The sequence below is a fragment of the Nycticebus coucang genome, chromosome 19 (assembly GCF_027406575.1).
Source record: "Nycticebus coucang isolate mNycCou1 chromosome 19, mNycCou1.pri, whole genome shotgun sequence".
NCBI classification, from domain to species: domain Eukaryota; kingdom Metazoa; phylum Chordata; class Mammalia; order Primates; family Lorisidae; genus Nycticebus; species Nycticebus coucang.
Genome location: NC_069798.1, coordinates 24,665,981 through 24,690,202, shown reverse-complemented (window position 1 = coordinate 24,690,202; position 24,222 = coordinate 24,665,981). Strand labels below are relative to the sequence as shown.

At 42.3% G+C, this 24,222-nt stretch overlaps 2 protein-coding genes across 2 annotated transcripts in view; one reads left to right on the top strand and one right to left on the bottom strand.

Moving 5' to 3' along the window:
• Nucleotides 1–436: 436 nt before the first annotated feature.
• Nucleotides 437–1,955, bottom strand: LOC128571685 (uncharacterized). Its single transcript, XM_053571341.1, has 3 exons — nt 1,837–1,955; nt 1,260–1,507; nt 437–960 (listed from the first exon to the last, which is right to left on the bottom strand). Exons 1-3 carry the CDS (start codon nt 1,953–1,955, stop codon nt 437–439), a joined length of 891 nt encoding a protein of 296 aa, XP_053427316.1.
• Nucleotides 1,956–2,351: 396 nt separating this feature from the next.
• Nucleotides 2,352–24,222, top strand: part of KLHL14 (kelch like family member 14) — a 114,237-nt gene continuing 92,366 nt past the window's right edge. Inside the window, exon 1 of the mRNA XM_053571956.1 lies at nt 2,352–3,332. Within this exon, the coding sequence (XP_053427931.1) occupies nt 2,383–3,332 (950 nt within the window). The 5' untranslated portion in view covers nt 2,352–2,382. The remainder of the gene's footprint in view (nt 3,333–24,222) is intronic.

The window sequence follows — 24,222 nt, the reverse complement described above, 5'->3', positions numbered from 1 at the left end:
CCGTGGATTTCCTATTACTCTCGTTACGACTCACTGAGCCCCAGGCCCAAGGATAATGATGTGTTGTTTCTTGGTAGCATAATTTGTCACACGTACATTTTTTCTTCTTCTTCTCTTGCAGAAAGCTCTGCTCCCTCTCTCTCTCTCCCCTCTCTCCCTCTCTCTCTCCCTCTCTCTTTCTCTCTTTTCTGCCTCTCCTACATTTTCTTGCTGTTGCTAATTCATGGTGATCAAATGATGTACGACAAAATAAATTGTAAAGAGTGACTGCCTGGAGTTGAGAACCAGAAGGTGTTTTCCCCCTCCCAAGGAGAGAGCAAACCTTTAAAAAGGAAGGACAATTGATTTTGGGGGGGAGCGTAAGTGAGCCTTGACTTTGCAGCTGGTTGAGAGCAGGTAAGTTTCTGGCCTTGTGTCTGCCTATTTTGTTCTGTCTTTAGGGGTGTTGGGGGGGAGGGACAGGGAGGGAGTCTTTCAGAGGGGTGGGGGGGTAGTTGTGTGGTAACCGATCATAAAGAATAAAACTCCTATTGCAAGAAATAAGCAGACGAGGGGGGAAGGCAAAGGAAGAGAAGAAGGAAGGGGAATAGGAAAAGATTGGGGGGGGAGACAACGAAGCGGGGAGAGCGAAAGAGAGGTAGGACCGGGTCCACTTGAGGGGAGAGACTGTGAGGGTGTTCAGGCGAGCCAGGACTCTGGGGGCGGGGGTGAGGGTGCCGCCGGGGGAGGGAGCTCCAGGGAGGTTAGGGTCCACCTGCAACCGGATGCTAAAGTGAGTCGCGAGGAGCCCAGTCCGGTAGAAATAGGAAGCCGGCGATCCAGGACCGGCGCCAGGCAGGGCAGAGGGAGCCGCAGTGGAAGGGGCAGGTCCGGCGGGGTCCCTCGGAGCCGGGTGGCGGCGGCGGCGGCTCTCCCCGGAGGGCGGCGGGATGTGAGCAGAGGGTCCCTTTCTGCTCAGCCCTGGAAGGTGCAATTATAGGTTAAGGACCGGGTGTATCGATTTCGCCTCGCCTCCCCCCACACTGCCCTCCTCCGCCTAGATACCCGCGGCTCAGACTTTTTGCAGAAGTAGTTCCAGGGCCAGGGGAGTGGGGGTGCCCTAGTGGGGGCTGCTGGGGGTGTACCCAGGGGCCGGGAAGGAAGCCGAGGCTGCCGGCGAGGGTGCTGGGTGGGACGTGGAGACCCCGCAGCCGACTGGTCCCCCCCCACGCCCCCAGCCTGGGCAGCCCCCACCCCTCCCCCAACACCTGTCTTCTAACTTGAACTTCTCGTAGTTACTGGAGTTAAAGCAACTGCGCCTCGTGCTGAAGAACAGTCGTCCACACGAGCCCCTCCGGCCTTCCCGCCCCGGCTCTGCATCCACCGGGGCGGCCCCACCTGCCCCTCTTCTTCCTCGGTGCCGCCCGGCTCTGGAAGGGGAGATCGATGTCTGAACTTCCGTGCTTTGAAATGCAGGAGGCGGGGGAGAGAGGGCCGAGGCGGGTGGGGTGGTGCTGGGAGGATTCTCCTGCCAGGTTTACAGGCGTCTCTGGAAAATTAGCAAAACTGAGTGGTGGCGGGGAAGCCAACAGTTTGCGAAGCAGGGAAGCGGGCAGGGCCGGGGTGAGGAAAATGAGCTAGGATTGATAAGGACAGCTCCCGCCTCTGCGAGGCCACCGAGCGGGTCCTCACCGCGCTCCGCTGCACTTTCCCGGGAGAAGAAAGGGCTTTATCTCCTCCCTCTGACTATTAGCCCAGGAGTTTCTCGGGGCAGCGCGGATAATGAAGGGGTGACCAGCTTTGGGGAGCTAAGATCGCCTACTCGCCCGCTTTCCTACCCTCCCAAACTGGGCCAACTGCGGAAAGCAAAGCTTCCGGCACAAGTTGACCTGGAACCTTCGCCGTCGGTCGCCTCTCAGCTTTCGGGGCACCCCGGCTCCCCACTCCCTGGCCTTTCCCTGCCTCCGGCCTGGCATGGACAAGAGCTCACGAGGTGTCTTGGCCTCAGCCTCCACTTTGCCGTCGCTGCTGCCACGGCTGTAGCTACCAAGAGCCGGGCCGGGGTGGTTTTTAGGAAAGTGAGGGACAAAGTGTGTGGGAGGGTGGTGAGAGGAGTAGCAGCAAGCAGAGCCCGCGCCCGGACCCCAGACAGGGCCCTTCTGGTGGCGCTCACTGAACCAGGGTCTTCAGCCCTTCCTCCTAGGGTCGGGGTCTGGAGCGCTCCGGGAGGGAGCCGAGCTGAGCGCTGATTCTGGTTGTTCACCCTCCCCTCCCCTCCACACCTGTCCCCACCCCGACCACACCCCACCCCCTCACCACCCTTCTCCCCCTCCCTCCCATCCCCCACCCTTGTCTGCCAGGTTGGAGGAGGGTTTAAAGCCAGGTGCACCGAGTCAGCTCGCCATGTCCAGATCCGGGGACAGGACCTCCACCTTCGACCCCAGCCACAGCGACAACCTGCTGCACGGCCTCAACCTGCTGTGGCGGAAGCAGCTGTTTTGCGACGTGACCCTGACGGCCCAGGGCCAGCAGTTCCACTGCCACAAGGCCGTGCTGGCCTCCTGCTCACAGTACTTCCGATCGCTCTTCTCCAGCCACCCCCCTCTCGTGGGAGGGGTCGGAGGCCAGGATGGCCTGGGGGCCCCCAAGGACCAGCAGCAGCAGCCGCAGCAGCAGCCGTCACAGCAGCAGCAGCAGCCGCCGCCACAGGAGGAGCCCGGGACTCCTTCCTCCTCCCCCGACGACAAGCTGCTGACCAGCCCCCGGGCCATCAACAACCTGGTGCTGCAGGGCTGTTCGTCCATCGGGCTGCGCCTGGTGCTCGAGTATCTCTACACGGCCAACGTGACCCTCTCCCTGGACACCGTGGAGGAGGTGCTGTCGGTCAGCAAGATTCTGCACATCCCCCAGGTCACCAAGCTCTGCGTGCAGTTCCTCAACGACCAGATCTCGGTGCAGAACTACAAGCAGGTGTGCAAGATCGCCGCGCTGCACGGCCTGGAGGAGACCAAGAAGCTGGCCAACAAGTACCTGGTGGAGGATGTGCTGCTGCTCAACTTCGAGGAGATGCGCGCCCTGCTGGACTCGCTGCCGCCCCCGGTGGAGTCGGAGCTGGCGCTCTTCCAGATGTCCGTGCTGTGGCTGGAGCACGACCGCGAGACTCGCATGCAGTACGCGCCCGACCTCATGAAGCGCCTCCGCTTCGCCCTCATCCCGGCCCCGGAGCTGGTGGAGCGGGTCCAGTCCGTGGATTTCATGCGAACCGACCCGGTCTGCCAGAAACTGCTGCTGGACGCCATGAACTACCACCTGATGCCCTTCAGGCAGCACTGCAGGCAGAGCCTGGCCAGCAGGTAGGCGACAACAAAGAGCAGGGCGGGGTGGGGGGGGCGCGAGGCCGGAGGGAGAGGAGGGGGCACCGAGGAGCGGGGAGAAAGGTGGGGTGGGCGGGAGGCTCCCGCACGCTGAAGACAAACACAAACAGTTCAGACTCTGTGGGGAAAGTTGATTTCAGCGTCCCTGCAGGGTCAATAGAAACTGGCCTGGAAGCATCCCCAAGCGATGGAAAGTCCAGAGTGTCCGTTTTGCCTGCGAAGTAAACCCGGGTATTGGGGCTGCAGACTGAAATTGACAGGCAGGTGGGGCCAAAGGCCGGGGCAGTTACTAGTGTAGCTTTGGAAGATTGTATAAGCCAACCTGCGCTCCAAATCTCAAGATGGGCTTGCTCAAGGAAAAGGATCCTGTGAAAAGTCTGCACCCCACCCCTCCTCCTCCTGCCTTGGGCCAGCAGAAGAGCCCAGGCGATGCTAGCAAAAGATAGAGAGCTCTCACAGTCCTGGTGTCACACACTCAGGGGTCTGTTCTCTTTGGAGGTCAGAGCTTCAAAATGCTTTGTCTATTTAGGGTCGCTGTACCCAAACTTTTCTACCTTGTGGAAGGTTTTTCCTTTTTCCTTGTAAAAGAGAGCAAAGCAAGAGGGATTTCAGGGTGATGGGGTGAATGTTGCCTAGTAACTCCCATCTCCAAGAGGAGTGCAGTTAAATATTGGGAATTTAACTTGGAAATTGGGGGGTCGGGGAGAGACTGTTCTAGCTCTATTTGGTCTGTGTGCCTGTTCATGGGTCACAAAGGAATTGGGGAGTTGTTGTGGTTGTTGCTAGTTAGAATGTGTTTCTATGTGTGTTGCAAATAGAAAAAATGATGCCTTTTTAAAATGCTGCCGAGATAAAAAGGCTGTAGGAATTGACGATCGTGTTTTATTGGCTCCAATTTTAAAACCCTTTTTAATGAGCCCTAGCAGAGGGTTTCTTTCTCTTTTTAGAAAAGAGAAACAATATCCTCTAGGTTTCTCATGATAAAACATCATGATTCCAGATGCCAGGCTACTCCAGCCTAAACCATCAAAGTGTTACATTAGGAAAGTACTTGATTTGAAAATCTAGCCTGGCATCCTTCTGTTCAGAATGATAGCTAAAGGATGGTTCCCCCTTGCTCAGCCTTATGGGAATTAAATGTTTGGGGTGTTCCCCCTCCCCATTGTGTCCTACCAAATCTAGGTAACGAAACTTTTAAGACATGAAAGATATTCTCCACAGTTGTTTAGGGAGCACTAGTGTTAAGGTGAGGCCAACAGGAGGCATGAGAAATCTGGAACTTGCAGCAAATCCTGTAAGTTGATTTTTCTAATATCTCTGGGAGATGAGTTAGTGAATTGTGGTGTTAAAAAAAATGACACTACAACAATAGCAGAAGCAATTGTGAATCCAAACCCCCATGTGTGTGAAGACAAGCACAAGCCTCCAAGTGAGAACAGAGCATGAAATGCATTTTTATTTATTTTGTAAGTGTTTTTCATTTTTCTAAAGATCAAAATGGCAAGCTCTATGTGAGAGGCCAAGGTTGCCACACCAGTAGGCATTGGTGGTTAATATTCTGTCATTCTAATTTTGATCACTTTTAAATGACCTATAAGTATACTTTATTTGGCATATGTCATACATATTCAGTAAGTCAGACAACATAGCTATAGTCCCGAACATATATATACCCGTATTTTTAAAGATATGTATAATCTAGCATAAAGTTAGAAACCTAGGGGGATAATAAAATTAAGATTTAACTTATGCTGAGGGTAATTTTGGCAAATGAGCTTTGTAAGTTTTATTCAATAAATAATTTCTGAAGCCTTCAATGCACTTTTATCTATCTAGTAAGGATGTGCTAAGATTCAGTGTTAGAAGAGCTGACTTTCAAAATGCAAAATCTATTTCCCACCTTAGTCTGGATTCAGCACATCACCTGGGGCCTGCTGGCCTGTCCTGGTGGACAGCTGAGATACCAGGCTGCCTGGTGCCATGACGACACCTTCCAGCTTCACTGGGTCATATCATTTGAAGGATATGTAGTGGTGTCTGACCACTGAATGCTTACAAGTGTCATGGATACTGCAAGAATCTGATACTTCTGCCGTAGGAAGAAAACTGTATTTTCCTATAAAAGAGGAAGATACATGAAAGAAAATAGTTTATGTGAATCTACTCTTGATCTCAAAGCAATATACTTTAGATTTTGTTCCATTATTAGTAAATGTAGCCTTTAAAATTTTAGAGAGTAATCGCATTATTCAAATTTTAATTCACAGGAGGAATGCCAAGAGCTTAACTTTAATGTAGACAAAAATGTTATTAAGTTGCAACTAACACTATTAAATCAGCCCATTTATTATAGCACCAGCATAATATAAAAAATTTCTCTCAGCCTTTCATGTAGTTTAACAGAGAGATAAATGCGTTAGCCAGTTGTTTTTGAGATGACATCACTTTTTTTCAAGACAATTGAATAAAAGAACATTGTATTTGTTACTTTCTGTTCACTTGTGGTTTTTAAAGTCTAAATATGAAAGAATTACTCAATTTAGAGAGGAAGATGAAAAATTAAAACTGACTAATCTATTGGAGTAAGTACAAAATATAACAAATAGAATAACTTCAAAAGAGAATTTAGTTGGTTAGGAATATGTGAATATGTCTATAGCAGAGATATTAATATAATAATAATAAAAATACAATTTTAAAGATTATTAATTAATTTTGAATTTGTATTAAGTCTAGAAAACAGCAACTCAAGAATAAAATCTTATATAAATACCCAAATTAATTTTACATTTTTGCTTCTGTTGCTTAGTTTTTCTGAGTATGCCATTTACAATCAGATTCATACTCTATTTTTAACAAACTTAAACAATAGGACAATAGATAAAATAAAATAAGAAACTTGCTACCATCATATTCAAGTACATACATAAGTAATTTAAGCAGATAAGACTTGACAAAGGATATAAAGTTTCAATTGGACAGGAGAAATAAGTTTTGGTTATTTATTGTATACCATGTGGACTGTAGTTAATGTATATTTAAAAATATCTAAAAGGGCATGTTTTAAACATTCTCAACACAAAAAATTACAAGTAGGTGAGGTCATTAACTGGCTTGATTTATTCTTTCTGCTATAGATATATCAAAACATCACCTTGTACTCCCCAGTTATATGTAATTTTTATTTACAAATTAAATTTTTAAAAATTTTTTGAAGATGACAAGACAAATAGACAGAAATTAAAATATTTTGAATTCTTGTTTCTTGGTTACTTTTGTTTGTTTGTTTTATTGCAAGAAATATGGAAGGTAGGAAATAAGTTCCTCAAAAAGTTTTTGGAAACATCAATATCAAAGTCTTCTAAACCATAAAAATTTAACTTAATAAAATGATATGATATGCAATGTTTAGTACATTAAGAAGTAAATATCAGAAGACTTAGACTTTCCTAAGTTTAACTTATGTAACCCCAAAAGACTTTTTTATATTTTTAAATTCTGAAGTATAAATTAGTAAAATCCCAAATAAATGACATTGAACTAGATTAATTTGTTTTACATTTTGATTGCACCTCATACAACATGACTGTTAAATAAATTCTTATTGAAAGTTGAATGAAGATTATGAAACAAGAAATTAATTATGAACTGAGTATTATACTTCATCAATACATTACTCAATCTACATTACTATAGATCACAGCAAAAGTCCTTTGAGCCCTTTCCAGGTAAATATCTGAATAAGATGATTGAAAAACATTCATAAAAATAACTATATACTTTTAAATATTTACCCACTAGCTATTAAATCCTGTGTAGAGTCCCCTATTGAAGTGTAGTTTCTAGAAAATGATATTTTGTAGACAAGGAGACTATCTTATAAAGATTTCACTTCCTGTAAAACATAGCTTAAAGATTTCACATAAAGTAATGTAAGAATTTATTTAAACATCAAGAGTACTAGTTACCTATTTGCTAAAATGACTTGCAATAATTAAAAAGCCATTAGATTTCCTAATACTCAGCTTTGATTCCTGACTTTGGAGCTTGGAAAGTGTATCTTTAAATGTAGGACAATCGTTTCTATTGGTTCCCTTTCTAAGAACCAAAAACAACCTGAAAGCAAACTTTGCAAAGCAAACTTAGCAAAGCAAACATAATCTTGTATCCATGCATTCTAAATTGTTACTTCCCTTCATATCAATTTGATACCCTCAGATTAAAAGTTTTTAAGTAGTTAAATTTTGTATCAGAAGTTATTCAGCCATTCAGAATACAAATTATTTATTATTTGAAACAGGACCATTGATTACAAAATTATATCACAGGTGTGAAAGTCAGATAGTTATATCTTACAAGTACAAGGCAATTAGAGTGAATATTAATGTATTGTATTGGCATAGGGAACTTACTAACAAAAGTGGACATTTTCAAATTTTAATTAATGCTTGTATTTTCCCCATTTTTTAATGACATATTGAGGTTAACTCATTACCTTAGCTAATTTCTACAAATCTCGATTTTCTTAACTTCAAAACACAATAAAAAATGTGTTGCCTTACATACAACAGCTACTATATACCACCAGGTTATGTTCTAAACACTTTATAAAACATTAACTTACTTAATTCTTATCACAGTCCTAAGGGATGGATACCATCATTAGCTTCATTTTCTAGATGGAAAAACGGATGCGGAGAGAAGTAAAGCTTTGTGCCATTGGTTGCACAGCTGAGCCCAGGCATGGTGGCCCTTGAGTCAGGGCATCCACCATCCCTTGATGTTAGACTATAATTCTAATGATTGGCTGTAGAATTATAGGTAGACTTAAGACTTTTCTTTTAAAAAAGAAATGTACGAGGGTTAAATATTTGTATATCTGATTTTAAAAGAAGTTAGGTCATTATTGTAGGCCAAGGGTCAGCACTTTTTTTCCTACCAAAAGCCAAATCGTAATTATTTTTGGCTTTAGGGTCATGAGGTCTTTGTTGCAACTATTTCACCCTTTCTGTGGGCAAAAACAGCTATGGCAATATGTAAATAAATGAACCTTGCTGCAGTATAGGCAAACTGTGGGCATTGAAATTTTATATAATACTCACATGTCGTGAAATGTTATTCTTCTGATTTTTTTTCCCTGCCATTTAAAAATGTATACACCATTCTTAGTTTTTGAGCTATACAAGGACAAGAGATAGGCTGCATTTATTCTGTGGGGCATGCTTTGTCAACCCCTGTTCTAGGCACTTGGGATGTATCAGTGAAAAAGAAATGGACCAAAAAAATAAAGCCCCTATTCTAGTAGAAAAAAATTCCCATAAGTTTTCATCCTTTCTTTCAGAAAGACCTCAAGTCTAAATAATTCTACTATGCCAAGTTAGAATTTTAAATTTTCAGAATAAGACTTAAAACTTTTCATAGTGATCCTAAGAAAGCTAACCAGTGATTAATCAAAACAATGCATAAGTTGCTTACTTTTATCAAGCATACTAGAGATAGAACCTCATAATTCAGAAGAGGCTCATATATTGTTTATTCAGTATTTTAGTGATTTCCAGTAGGAAATCTGAGTAGGCAGGTAGTTTAACACACTGCACACCCCAAATAAGCTAGGCATATAAATAAATGTTCTAAATGCCATTCTTTATCTCCAGCTGCTTTGATCAAAGGGCATGTGTTATCAGGATTCTTGACTTCTGAGTGAACCAACTGGATTACAGTGAACCTCCATGCCTTTTCCAAAGTGCATAACCTGTGGAGAAATACTTACCCCATTGCTGGTTTGTCTTATGTGTGTCTGTCTCCCCCTCTAGACGGTGACTTCTCTAAATATTTGTAACCAAGGCACTTAACTCAATGCCTGACTTTCATCCAAAAATGTGAGCTTATTATAAATTGATATGTGTCTTCAATATAATTAAGGTGAACAGGTAAGATTTGGCTCAATTTAGTGTGAATTAGCAGAGCCAATGTGAAATAAAATTGAAGGTAATTTTAGAGATAATTATACACACACACACACACCTGTTGTTTGCCAATAATATTAATAATAGCAGCTATCACTAACTGAGCACCCACCACAAGCTTGACATGTCGCTTAAATGGTTTCTAATTCTTATAGCACCCTTGCAGCTTTTTTTCAAAATCAGAAAACTGAGGCTCAGAAAAGACAAGTAATTTGACCAATTATCTGAATACTGTTGAGTGGAGAGTCCTTGTCACCTGGAGAAAACGTTCTCATTTTGGGTGTATATTGTATATTGAGTGTATGTTTCTAAAAGGCAAACTCTGATTTATGCTCTTCATATATTTGGAAATCATTAAAATTTCACATATCTAACCTTTTTTCCAGCCACTCAAGCAATGAAGAAGAATGAGGAGATTACATTAGAAAGCCAGAATTCTATCCTGCTGGTCTACCACAATTAATTATTAGTTCTGAGATTAAGGGGCTCAATAATGCGGTTGCTGAAATTGGTCATTATGCCATTGACTTACTAAAAATAGAGTGAACAAATACATGCTAAATAAAAGTAAGACTTTCAGATTACCTGTGAAAAACAATCTTGAAAATAAACCAAAACCAAACAAAACCTTGAAGCTTGAATTTGAACCAATATTTTCCCTGGATTCCGTGGGTTATAGGACTAGGGTATCAGATTTGTTTCTGTGACAACAAAACACTATTCCTCTTAGTGATGCTCTCAGGTGATAAATACAATAGGTAGAAGCTAGAATTTTAAAAATGCCTGTGTGTTTTAATAACATAAAATAAGATTAATCAGAAATTTATTATTTATATTTTGTTTCAAGAAAATCATTTTAACAATTGTTATGGCATAAATATTTATGCTTTCTGCCATTCATTTATAATTTCAGAAAATGTATTTATTTTCCATGCCCTTTCCATTGACTTCCAGGATAATTCATGATGCATGAATTACTAATGATTTCTTTAAAATGAAACAAAACAAAAGCAGTATTTTGAGATGGCCAGGAGGGCAAGTTAACCAGAGGAATCACTATCAATTGTAATGGAGATAGGCAGTAAGTGTGTCCTTTTTACTGTAAATATCACAAGGACTTATCTATTCACAAGTAATATTAATGGAAATAGTGTTAGAACTACTTGCAACATTAGAAGCAAAGCAGAGAAGTACTAGGGAATGTCTGTAATAGTGGGGAAATGAAATAGAAAATAAAATATAGGGAGTAAAAAAGGAGAAAAACAAGCAGTAAGAAAAACACAAGAAAATATGGGGAAATCAAACAAATTATTAAGCAATAAACTATCTGAAAAAAGAAGAAAAGCAAAACTAGTAGTAGAATAAGATGAGCAAGAATATTGTAAAGATTGAAGATTAGGTGTTCACTGTTTGTTGGACAGATAACAACACATTGAAAAGCATTTAAATTACAACATAACCAACCTAATATAATTTGCAGAGTTTATAGAAAGAGTTCCATTAAAAAGAAAAAAAAAAAAAACAGTCCTCAAAAGAAAAAAAACTTTGCACAAGCAAAAAGTTCAATATGGTACCTCACCCCCTATAATTCCAGTTAGTAAATAATTAACACAAAATAATTACACACGCAATATACGCTAGAGAGAGGGAAAGTGCCCATACCAGAACACTGTGTAACAGAGAGCCATAACCTTGTCTGGCCACAGAAGACATCTCTGCAGAAAAGGTTTAAGATGAGCCTTGAAAGATGAGACAGTAAAGGGTGGGGAACCTGTGACCTCAAGGCCACATGTGGCCTTCTGGATGTCCTAGCGTGACCCCTCCATGGAATCCAAACTTCAAAGAACAAATCCTTCATTTAAAAGATTTGTTGTGTAAAATTTGGATTCAGTCAAAAGGCCATGGTCGTGGGTCCTGCTAAGGATTATACACTACACAGATAAATCCTTGAGTGGAAAAGTCAGGATTTTTTTTATTAATCAAACTGAGAAAAAAAGCAATACTATCACGGAAACACAGCGGCCTTTGGGATCATAAACCTATGTGAGTGTCCTGGCTCCATTTTAGCCCATTTTAACTGAGTCCCACATTAGGAAAATGGGTTAATCATTATAGTTCTAACTACTTCACAGGGTTTAGGTAAAGATCAGAAGAGATCATAGAAATACTTCACATAAGATGCTATTTAAAATTAATATGTCATTAATTTTAGAAGACATATTCAGCAAATGCACCTGAATATACTTTTGCCCATCAGGAAAACCCTGGAACATATTTGTGATTTCACTGACAGCACAGAAATAGAGACTTTTAAGAATGAAGTTGAAGGACCCCATAGGGGAGACCAAGGGCATCAGAAAGAAGTGGGAACAATGGAGTTTTTACTCCTCTCAGCAATTTATATTTAATTCTTCAAAAGGAAAAGGGCCTTTTGAGATATAAAAGTCTTTCATTTCTTCCTTTCCTAGAACAGAGTCCCTCTTCTTTTTAATCTCAGGAATTTAAGCTTAGCGGCTCCCTTTTCTGCTGCTTCCAGAGCCCCTCACATACTCACGTCTGGCTTCTTTGCTCCCAGAGTGCCTGTGAAGGGGCTGGTGCATTGCATCTGCATTGGGACTCTGAACTTGCTCAGAGCTCAGCTGGGCCACCGTGTGGAGACTGGCTCACTGGAGGCTGCAGAGAAGTGAACTGAAGAATTGCCGTCAGTCTCACTCCCCTGCCTTATGTGCCTTCTGGTGCCTCTGAAGACAGGCAAAGCCAGTGAAGTGGAGAAGAGGAAGGGAGAAAGTATCAACATCCCAGAAGGAAGAGTTGCTGAGAATGTAGGGGCATTGTTGAAAAATGTGGATAGATAGATAGGTATGCGCGCGGGCGTGGGTGCGTGTGTGTGTGTGTGTGTGTGTGTGTGTGTACACAAACGGCAGATTCTTGGGTACTAGCTTCGAATTTTCTGTACAGTGACTTTTGAGATGTGTTTTTATCTGATAAAAGTCTATTCTGAATGTCAGGGTGGAGGCAGGACGGTCAAAAATTCATAATCTGGCATCGAGTGAGGAATTTTGGAGTGGGGAAGGTGAATTTGACGTCATGAAGAAAATAGTCATATTTGTAAATCCTGCTTAGAACAAAGCATCAGACAGATGGCCCTGATTTTTAGCACCCCTCGAAACCCATCACAGCAGAGCATCCTGCACAAAAGGAAGGAGTTAGAAGGGGTATAAAACCTGTGAGTCAGAGAAGGTGACTGCAGAAAACACTTTAATGCTGCAAGATGCCCGCTGGGCCCTCAGCACGTGGTTTCCTGTGCATTCGCAGTTCATTGAGACAGTGTGTATGGGTACGTCACAGCGGCAGAAGAGTATTCCTGGTGGCACAGACCACAGTGGTGGCTCGGTTACTATAGTAACTGTGCCACTGCTGTCAGTGGCAATTCCTATAATCTCTCTCTCTTAAGGATTTTGCAAGCATTCACTCCAAAATGATGAAAAAGAAAGAGAAAGAGAGAGAGAGAAAGGCAATATGAGGGGAAAATAAAAAGAATAAGTTATAATGCAAATATCTTACAGCTCTCTTGCATAATAATTAAGACCCATAGGTCAGACAAATGTGATTTCAAATCCCACTTCCACCACTTACAACTGTCTCTCCTTGAATAATTTACTTAACCTATTTTCAGATTCCTCACCTGTAAAATGTGCATAATAATGCCCACTACATTAGGGTAATTTTAAATGTTGAAACAATGTACGTACAACACTTTGTAGAGTCGCTGGCTATGAGTACTTCATAATCAATAGCTCTTATTATAAGAATGGTTCTGTTTCCATCAAACAGCCTTTCTGTTCACTTTTTATGACTCTTAATTCCAGACCAAAATGTCTACTTTCCAAAAAATCAGAGTTTGATTTCTACAACCTGAGTCCCAATGCTGTTCTGATTGTGATAGTGCTGAAGAAGTTTCCTTTTATCTACCGTTTGTGTTTTACGTTTATGTTCATTTTATCCATCTTTGAGTGACATATAGAACCCAGGCCAAGCCGGGGTCTGTTCCATCTTCTTGATCTATTTTCATACAATCAAAAAGCTGTAAAATTCATGGTAAGTTCATATTGGACAGCTTTATTGAGATATAATTCACATACTGTACAGTTCACCCATTTCAAGAACATAATTCGTTGGTTTTTAGTCTATTTACATATTTGTGTAGCCATCACCACAATCAATTTTAGAACATTTTAGTCCCACTTCTCCTCCTCCCAAAAAAACCCCTCACCTGCTAGCAGTCAGCAGCTATTCCTCACCACTACCACTGCCCTCAACTTCCCCACCCCCAGCCACACACAACCACTAATCTACTTTCTGTCACCATGGATTTGCCTATTCTGGACATTTCGATATAAACGGGGTCACACACTATGTGGGGGCTTTTTTTTAGGTAGCATAATGTTTTCAAGGTTCACCCATGTTGGAGCGTGTAACAGTACTTCATTCCTTTTTATGGCCTAATAATAGCAGTATTTCTTCGTACAAATATACTACATTGTATTGGTTTGTCACTTCATAGACATTTGGGTTGTTTCCACTTTTCGTTACTGTGAATAGTGCTGCCATGAGCATTCATATACAATTTTGTGTGTGTGTCCTTAGGCTTTCACTTATCTTGAGTATAACACACACCTAGGAGTAGAATTGCTGGCTCGTATGGTAATTCAGTTAACATTCATAACCTCTAGAGGAACTTCCAGATGGTTTTGCAAAGCAGCTGCACAATTTTGCATTCCCACAGCAGCTTACGGGGGTTCCGATTTCTGCACGTCTTTGCCACCACTCAGCATACGTCTTTTTCACGATAGCCATTCTAGTGGCTATGACGTGCTGTCACATCATGGTCTGCTTTTCCCTGATGGGTAATCAGACTGAGCATCTTTCCACGTACTTACTGGCTGCCTGTTTGTGTACTTTGAGAAGTATCTTCAGACTCTTGGCTACTTGGGAGGCTGAGGCAGGAGGAATCCTTGAGTCTAGGAGTTCAAGTCCAGCCTAGGCAACATAGGGAGACTCTGTCTCTTTAAAAAAAAAAAAAGTTTAAATCCTTTGCCCATTTTTTTAGTTGTGCTAGTTGTCTTTTTATTATTAAATTGTAAGAATTCTTTAAGCATTTTTAGTAGAGCTTTCTATGTTACCTAAATCACCGCTGAGGCTACCTTCTGCGGGAACTGCGTGTTCTATTTGACAAAATGAAAAGAAAATGAATACAGATGTACAGAGGAAAATTCTCTAGATACTTTTATGTGACATATATGACAACTATTAAAAATCTTCATTTTTTGGTGTGGTAAAGGAAAATATCTGTGACTGATTTGGGTATTGTTTGTTTTCCTCTTCATGTGATATCTTAGCTTTGTATTTGGCATGATATTTCTCAGATGTCAGTCTGGACTTAGATGAGCAAATCTTTTACTCAAAGAAAAAAATGCTCATTACTGAAATTACTTACTTAAATTTTCCTAAAGGCATGCAAGATATATTTTTTGCAAACAATGTGTGTACAATAATCATTTGGGGGAAATAAGGTAGAACTCTCTGATTTCTAAAACGTTAATAACTCATAAGAGCCACCATAGAAGAAGAAGAAACACTGGATGTCAAAATGAAACAAACTAAGAGAAGCTCTCAGTTTCATGGTGATGCTAAGCATTCCTTCTGGGCATCAGCGGAAACAGAGAAGCGCAGGATTTTCAGTCACAGCAGAGATTCAGCTGAGGCTTCCCCACCCTAGCACCAAGGCACATTCTGACATGGAAGAGCTAAATTCATCCTGAGAATAACTTACCCAGTTCCTCTTTCCTTTGGAGTCTCCTTGCAATTTTCCTTAAGGGGAAAAAAGTATCTGCTGCTTTTGACAGGAATACTTTTACTCCTCTGAGTAGGTGAGGTACTGTTACTTCACTAACTGTTCCTTCAAGTGGTGCCTATACAAGAATTGCCAGAGAATTGGTCCCTAGCCGTAGTGTCTATGCTTCTGGATAGAACAATTTCTACTTTGATTATGAATCTCTATGAACAATCAAACTCTTTCTTTCTTTCTTTTTTTGAGACAGAGTCTCACTTTGTTACCCTTGGTAGAGTGCTGTGGCGTCATAGCTCACAGCAACCTCAAACTCTTGGGCTAAAGCAATCCTCTTGTCTAGCCTCCTGAGTAGCTGGGACTGCAGGCGCCTGCCACAGTGCCCAGCTATTTTTTAGAGACGGTGTCTCACTGTTGCTCAAGCTGGTCTCGAACCTGTGAGCTCAGGTAATCCACCTGCCTTGGCCTCCCAGAGTGCTAGGATTACAGATGGTGAGCCACCATGCCCAGCCTCAAACTCTTGCTTTCTATGAAAAGATTTATATCTCTATTATATAATAAATAGTGCAGGGTGTAGAAATTATCACCTCACATTTCTTTATCTGGACAGTCAAGGGACAAGATATTATCAAAAATATGTAATAACCTTATAGATTCCAGAATGTATTACCACCAGATCCCAAGAAAGGGGATAACCTCTCTAAATAAGTCACTTTTTAAAAATCTTTAGAGGGCACTGTCTTTCCTTGGCAGAAGCCTTAGACATATAGAAAAGGAACCTAATTCTAGTCAGTCTTTTCAGAACACCTAAAGTCCTGACACACCTCACTTGTCACACAGGCATTCTCATATTCAAAACTTGGAAAGAGAGAAAGTAGACGACGCCAAACTGAAGAATTTAGACACCACTGTTAATGCAATCAAATAAATTCAAAGTCTAGTATTTTTCCAAAATTAGGGAGCAGCAAACTAAACCAGCACAAGGAAGTGGGCATCCCTGTACAAGAAAAAGCCCCTCAAACCTTCCATCAGTGTAGTTAAAATAATAATCCAAGTTCTAGAAAACAATAATAATCCAAGTCCCAAAACAATCCAAGTTCTTTTTGACCTAGTAAGAGTAATCTCACCATGGAAAGATTTTTCTAGAGAATGCTTCACAGTTTTGCCTTGTTGTGACAAGGAAACTCTATAGTCTTAGAACATGGGAAACATTTAAAAATGCCTGAAAGCCCACAGAAATTCATGTCTATAATCTTATAGATGCTAATTAGAGTCTGCCACAAAAGCTTATGGTAATCGCCTCTCTATGTAAGCTGTGTCTGTTCTTATCTCTTCCTCTGTCACAGGCACAGCAGCCCTAGCACCAGGCAGAGGAGTAGATAAGGAGCCTGCCTCTGCATAGCCCGCATTCCCCACACAGAGAACAGTCAGCAGTTTGCTGTGAAGCACAGCAGTTGTGTGGTGAGATCAGGAAGATCTTTTCTCAAGGCAGCCATGCAAAGTTGACCACAAGGGCTTCTTCTCAAGTATGAGTGCCCCAAAACAGAGTGTGAGACTCAGTCTTTTTCAGTCCTATGTTCCTGTTGGCTGGACTGTTCTATTAAAGAAGGCTCTATTAGCCTGCTTGGGATGCCCATAAGAGAATATCAAAGATTGGTGGCTTAACAGAAGTTTGTTTTCTCACATATCTGGAAGCAGGAAGGTTGAGACCAAGGGATCAGCAGGGTTGGTCTCTGGCTCAGCCTCTTTTCCTGGTTTCCAGACACCTGCTTTCAGGCTGTGGCCACACATGGCCTTTTCACTGTGCATGTTTGGAGAGACAGATCTGTGTGTCTTCCTTCCCTTATAGGGGCGGCAGTCCTGGTGCATTAGGACCCTGAATGTATGACCGCATTGAACCGTAATTACTTCCTCAAAGGCCCTGTCTCCAGACAAAATCACTTTGGGGGCTAGGACTTCAACATGGAAATTTGGGAGAAAACAATTTAGTATATAACAAAGGCCAACACTAGGACCCAGGGAATTAGAAAACATGTTAATGAAAGTAACTGAAATGTTACTTTTCAACTAGATTCATACAGACAAATTTATACAAGCAGTTGAACAATTATCCAAGTCGGCAATGTGTAAACAGCTCTTCCAGTAATGCAAAACTAGAAGAGAAAAAAATGCAGATTTGCTTTCCTTGGTCCCACAAAATGAGGCCTAGGCCTGTAGTCTTCTTAATTAAATCCATCTTCCTTAGCCCCACCCCAGAGATCCTAAGTGAACTGGTCTGGAATGTGGTCACAGGAACCTGCATATTTAGCAACATCTCTGCTGGTTTTCCTGTGAATGGATTTTGGATCACACTTAGAGAATCACAGGACTAAACAAATAGTTGTTTCTGTTTTCCAATTTGCTGTGTAGCTATAGAACAGCGGTTCTCAACCTGTGGGTCGTGACCCACAGGAACTGTATTAAAGGGCCGTGGCATTAGGAAGGTTGAGAACCACTGACATAGAAGATAGGAGAAAATACTGATGGTAATAAATTGATAGATCTATTTAGGGAAAGTTGGTTGCAAAATCAAAAGAAAGCTAATTAACTGGCACGATAAAAAGGGAAGTGAGTCAAAGGAAAAGTTCTTAAAAGTACCAGATTCTGGAAGTTTAATTTCCTAATGATGGAATTTGGGTTTCTGTTGCACTAGAGAATTTGCAGGATAATTCAAGCCAAGCCACATAGTGTAGTGTCCACAATTTGGCTTCCCAGAATGTAGTAAACTTTCCAGGATAATCTGTGTCTGCATGGCAAAGGTCAGGTGATTGAAAAGAATGCTTCTCCAGATTGCTTGATTGGGTGGGTCTCAGTGGCTCCTGTGAAGGCTGCTTTAAGTGGGGGGACACTGGAAGACCTCCCCCATCTCCCCAAACCCTCCAGCTAGGATTCACTTTGGCACCATTGCCCCTTCAGGGTTGGCAATGAAGCAAAGAAAGAAAGATCTGGCTCCCTGCAATGAGGGAGAGGAAAAGCAGAGGAAGATAAGAGATTCCTATTTCACCCGCAGCAGCAGGGTGCCGCAAACTGGATCCCACAAGCCACGCCTCATTGTCTCCACAGCACACACACCCACAGCCCCCATCAGCCCCCCCCCCAACAGATAATCCTCTGCTTTCATCTTAGCCCCAGGAAGATTTCATAGAGTTTTTCTTCCCCTAAAAATAAATGCTGGTCCCTTTGGGAAGGTCTCAGCTGAAACTCCTTTTCTTGGAGATGAACACCTCTTTGTTGCTGTGAATATTCCCGAAGAAGCCTGGAGGAATATATCCTGCTACTAGCCTTTCTCACTGTCTCCCTGCATGGCCACTCCTGCAGTGACTCTCCAACTGGAAAGAGCCCAGTTGGCAAGAGGCTGGCTCCAGTTCCTCCGAATGAGCTTTGTCGTTTCCCCACGAGGGATCTCCCCTGGAGTTAAGAGTCATGGATGAAATTGGGCTCTAGCTCATGAGACCATCGTCCCTCCTTTCTTTCTGCACTCCTTTCTTCAGAATGTCATGTTATTAAAATATTCACTTTTACCATTACATTTTAGATGCTTAGAGACGAACTTCTGAACTTGAATTTTCATTATTATTCTGTGATCTTGTGACTTTCTGTGCTTTTTCTTCTGCAGCATATACCAAAGTTTCTTTAGGTCGGAGAGTCACTCTTACCTCTTTAAAAAAGCCAGCCAGATGCGAGGGAGAGAGATGTCTCTGTAATGAGATTCGTTCTCAGGAGGCAGCATAGTCTAATAACTGAGCTTAGCAAGAGTTTAAATGCAGGCATTACTTACGACTCCATCACTAACGTGAGAGTGATGCTTTCTCTCCTCTTGTCACGAGGCGATATGGAGCTTGAATGGCTCTTCCGCTGCAGGCTGCATAGAACCACTTCTCTCCTAAACAGAAAGAAGAGCTTTCTTCTAGCACACAAATACTGGTTGTTCCCAGCAGCTCGCTCAGTAGCAAGCGTCTGTGCTCGGGATCAGTGCGACCCTGCATCCCTCTTGCAAGCAGGAGGATTAGTCTGAGAGCTCATGCTTGCCACGCAACTTCCTCACAGCGATGTGGGAGGATTAATAAGATGCTATTTCCATTGCAATTTATGCTCTTCAGGAGAAAGGTGCTAAGTACTAGGTATTAGAATTAGGGATTATATAGGTAATCAAGCAAAGAAGATATTCAACTGCTTCTAGTTACTAAAGAAAGCTTTAATCTGGGAGGTGGGGAAATGTGGCGAGAATAAAGTTGACTGGAAACCAATGCTCCCCATGAAGCAAAGGACCAAGAATGGAGTGTCAGGTGCCATGGACGGTATAGAGATAGACCCAGCCTGGGCTTTGAGGCTTATGATTTACTCCTGGGGTCGGGGTGGGTTGCTACATTTCACTGATTCACGTGAAGACCTGAAGGCTTTGGTGTTGTATCTGACACTGCCATCTTAGCCAATCTGCAGGTTTGGTGCCTAGAGGACTGTGTCTAAAATAGAAAGAAACTAGCCATCCTCATGCTGGAGGACACGGTCACATTCTGAACTGGGGCTTGTCAGAGCAGGATGGCAGAGGCCCCCTGTGAGCTACTGGGCTGGGATGAGAAGGGAAAGGGCAGGAGGATGGTCAGTTACAATGGACTGTGTAAAGCTACACCCAATAAAGATGCTGCTGATCTTCACACGGTCACACACGAAGGAAGTGACGAAGTTGGAACGTAACTCAGGTTTTCAGATTTTCAGATTTTAAAGTCCTGGTTTCTTTCACTTATTTATTATATGTCCCTAGGTATGGTTTGCCTAACACTGGTAGAATATGAGACAATTCCAGATAGTCCTTGAGAACTCATTTTAAAATGTCCAATAGTTAGGTTAGGTATTACTATATATTAATGTATATTAAAAAGGAAACCACCATGAAGTCCATGATTTCATAAATATAACTGTTTAGAACAATGGTTCTTCCCAATACTGGTTGTACATTAGAATCACTCAGAAAGATTAAAAAAAATGATGCCGAGTCCCACACTAGGTCATTAAATCAGAATCCCTGAGAATTTCATAAAATGAGATTTTATAGGAGTAGCCTGCATTAGAAATGACAAGGATAGGCTGGGATATTTTTAAAAGCATTTTATAAGTGAGAAGTTTTAAATAAAATATTTAGTAAATGATACCATAGTATGTGCACATGGGAAAATCATAAAGGTCCTATGTTATCCTAATAATCGAGGTTCTCTATCATGGTAACTCCCGTTCTGTGAGACTACACTAATCCTTTAGAGAAAAGGGAAAAGCAGAGATATCCAGCAAAAAATGATGAATAAAAATGATGAATTGTGATGGCATAACAAAGAAAAGACTAATTATTTAGACATGCTCAAGTAGGTATAAAAGACTGACGGTCTCAGGCAGTGGGCAGTAAAGGGACCAGGTCAGATGTGGAGGTTAGTCAACATGGCTATCCTTTTCCCAATATGTCGCCACTGACTCTTGCACCTTGAAGTTCAAAAACGCAGCTTTTCCCTCTTTTCCACTGGCTTTTTTTTTTTTTTTTTTTTTAGGCAGAGTGTCACTCTGTCACCCAGCTAGTGTGCAATGGCATCAGCATAGCTCACTACAACCTCAAACATCTGGTGATCCTCCTGTGATCCTCCCAAGTAGCCCAGCTGACTTTTCTGTTCTGTAGAGACAGAGTCTTGCTTTTGCTCAGGCTGTTCTCACACTCCTAACCCCAGCCAATCTTCCTGCCTCGACTTCCCAGAGTGCTAGGATTACAGGCCTGAGCCACTGTGCTCAGCTCTATTTGCCTTTTAACATCCCCACCACTCCTCCCACTACCAATAGGTGAACCTTAAAACAGGAGAGGAGGAAAGAAGGTTATAAAGAACTTATAACATGGGAGGCACCTGTGGCTCAGTCAGCAGGGCGCCGGCCCCATATAATGAGGGTGGCGGGTTCAAACCCAGCCCCGGCCAAACTGCAACCAAAAAAAATAGCTGGGCATTGTGGCGGATGCCTGTAGTCCCAGCTGCTCAGGAGGCTGAGGCAAGAGAATCGCCTAAGCCCAAGAGTTGGAGGTTGCTGTGAGCTGTGTGACACCATGGCACTCTACCCGAGGGCGGTACAGTGAGACTCTGTCTCTACAAAAAAAAAAAAACTTATAACATGTCCTCAGGAGTGGGATTACATGTGACTTTTAGCCTTTTCACCCATTCATTCTTTCATTCATCATATCTTCCTTCATACAACAAGCATGTATTGAGCACCTACTGTGTACTAAGTCCTTCCTGCTCTTCAGTATAGCTAGAATTTTTCTCAGTATTATCATATGATGATATGATCCAACAAATCTTAAAGATACTTTCATCTTAGGAAAACCGAATTATGCTTATGACTAACAATTCTCCAGTCACCACACAGCCAGACTCACGGTGGGAGAAAGAGTGTGGCTCCATAGTCAGAAGATGGGAAGTGAGGCATTTTCAGCTGCACCTGAGAGTTAAAATTGCTTATGGAATAAATCGTCTGGCTATTTACAAACAGTGTATCATATATATCCGAAAGGCTTTTAGGCAATAAAAATTCCAAAATTCCAAAGATGTGCTTTGAAAGATTAGTAATTACACGAGAGTAACAGCTCTCATTCATCAATTGATTCCTATGGGAACTACATAAATACTTTTCCTGTGTAACCCAGATATCAGGTGGAGGCTTCCTAGATCTGGGGCAAAGGTCTGGTAACATTGCTACAGACCTCTTTAATCCTATGACCTGTGGAAACTCTAAACTACTTTGCTATGAACTGAATGTTTGTGTCCTCCCCCCCAAATTCCTACGTTGATACTCTAATCACTAATGTCACACTGTTTAGAGATGAGGCCTTTGAGAGATAGTTAGGTTTTGAGGCTTGAGCCCTCATGATGGGATTAGTGCCTTTATAAGAGGAAAAAGGTGAGCAGCGCCTGTGGCTCAAAGGAATAGGGTGCTGGCCCCATAGACTGGAGGTGGTGGGTTCAAACCCAGCCCCGGCCAAAAACTGCAAAAAAAAAATAAGAAGAAAAAGGTGAGCTAGCATGTGCATGTACTTTAGTGCATGCCTCACACTCGCGTTCTCGCTCTCTCCCCCACTTTACCCCCCCACCATGTAAAGACATAAACAGGAAGTGGACCCTAACAAAGAACAGAATCTGCCACAACCCTGACCTTGCCCTTCCCCACCCCCAAAACTTTGAGAAATAATTTCCTGTTGCTTAAACTGTGGTATTGTTGTTATCGCAGCCTGCACTGACTCAGACACTCACCCTCCTGTCTGTGAATCCCTGAGGGCTTGTGTTTTCTGGTCTTTCCTGCCTCCTAGATCATTCCTATACGTGGTATTGCTGTACCGACAGATGTGAAATTGCCCATTTATTGCTTTTATGAAATCCTAAGATATCATGGGTTTACTAAAGTCCTGAAATTAGCAGGTCATGGAAAAGCCATAACTTCTTTCAGCCCTCCACAGCCTTTTCCTAAATGGATTACATTGAGAGCATGAGGTTCTTTTCCTTCTGTAACTATGCACATACATTCATCTTTTAAGGTTTTGGTAGCATGAAGGGTCTTTCATTCACTGGAGGGATTGGCTATAAAAGGAATTTTGGTTATAAGTAGAAACTTTATTTTCCCATTACATGTACGTGACTTTATTTAGCCCTTGCAACATTTGTTTAAGAATATACCATTATTTCTGATGCAAGGGGTATCCCGGTGAAGGGAGAGAAGCCCTGAACTAGCCAAGAGAGTTCCTGGCTTCATGTGGGAAAGAATTCAAGGGCAAGCCAACTAGCCATAGGAATGCTTATGGAGAGAGACAACAGATTGTACTCCACAGAGCAGGAGGGCGACTCTCTGTGGAGCAATGATAACATTTTTATGTGTTCAATAGGCCTATTGGGAAATAACTGTAAGTGACCAGCATTGTCTTGTGGTCGGGCCATAAATGTAAGTCATAAACTGCTGTCACAGGAAGGTAAATCCAGTTTGTAAGGGATCCAGCTCAATTTGTAAGGTATCAGCTTAGTAATTTATCCATCTTCTGTGGTCCCAGGCCAGCTACTTATGGGCAACTTCCCTGTTCAGGGCGGCTTGAGTCTGATGTCAGCCAAAATGGCTGTACTCAAACTCTCTTGACCTTCCTTTTCTACTTTTATTCTTACATTATTCCCACTTTCCAGGGGAGGCAAATGAGGCTTAGAGTTAGTCCAAGGACATAAACATAAGAAATGGTAGAAACAGATTTCACATCCAGGACTGACTGATTGCTAACTTGAAATTCACTTGGCTTTTGAAAGGCATAATGAGTATCTACTCTGGTTTACTTTGCTGCTCAAAAATGGCTTAGTTTTTCCATCAAATCTCTATGTTTCAAAAAATGATCTTATTCTCCTAAAGACTCAAGATAGGGAATTACAGAGTAAAATTCCTAGTGATTTAGTGTCATTTCAGAGAGAATAATTTAAGATAATCAAATTATCTAACCTACAGAAATACAGCCCTTTATTATTTTTAGTTATAAAAATGTGGATGGTGGCTCCACATCCGTTTCTCAGTGGTTAGGGCGTCGGCCACAGATTCTGGGGCTGGTGGATTCGAACCCGGCCTGGGCCTGCTAAACAACAATGACGACTACAACACCAGCCGTTGTGGCTGTTGTCTGTAGTCCCAGCTACTTGGAAGGCTGAGGCAAGAGAAGCGCTTAAGCCCAAGAGTAAGAGGTTGCTGTGAGCTGTGACTCCATGGCACTCTACCGAGGGTGACACAGTGAGACTCTGTCTCAAAAAGAAAAAAAAAATTGGAGAGAGATAGAGGGCACCTGATCATCAAACCTGCAAGTCACACAAAGAAATAGCTAATACTGATGATGTGATGATGACAGACGACGACAGTGACCACCACCATGATGATGGTGATGATAATTTGCATTTATTTAACACTGTGTGGAGTACTTTACAAATATTATTTCTTTTAATCCTGAAAATTAAAAAGCATATGACTTAAG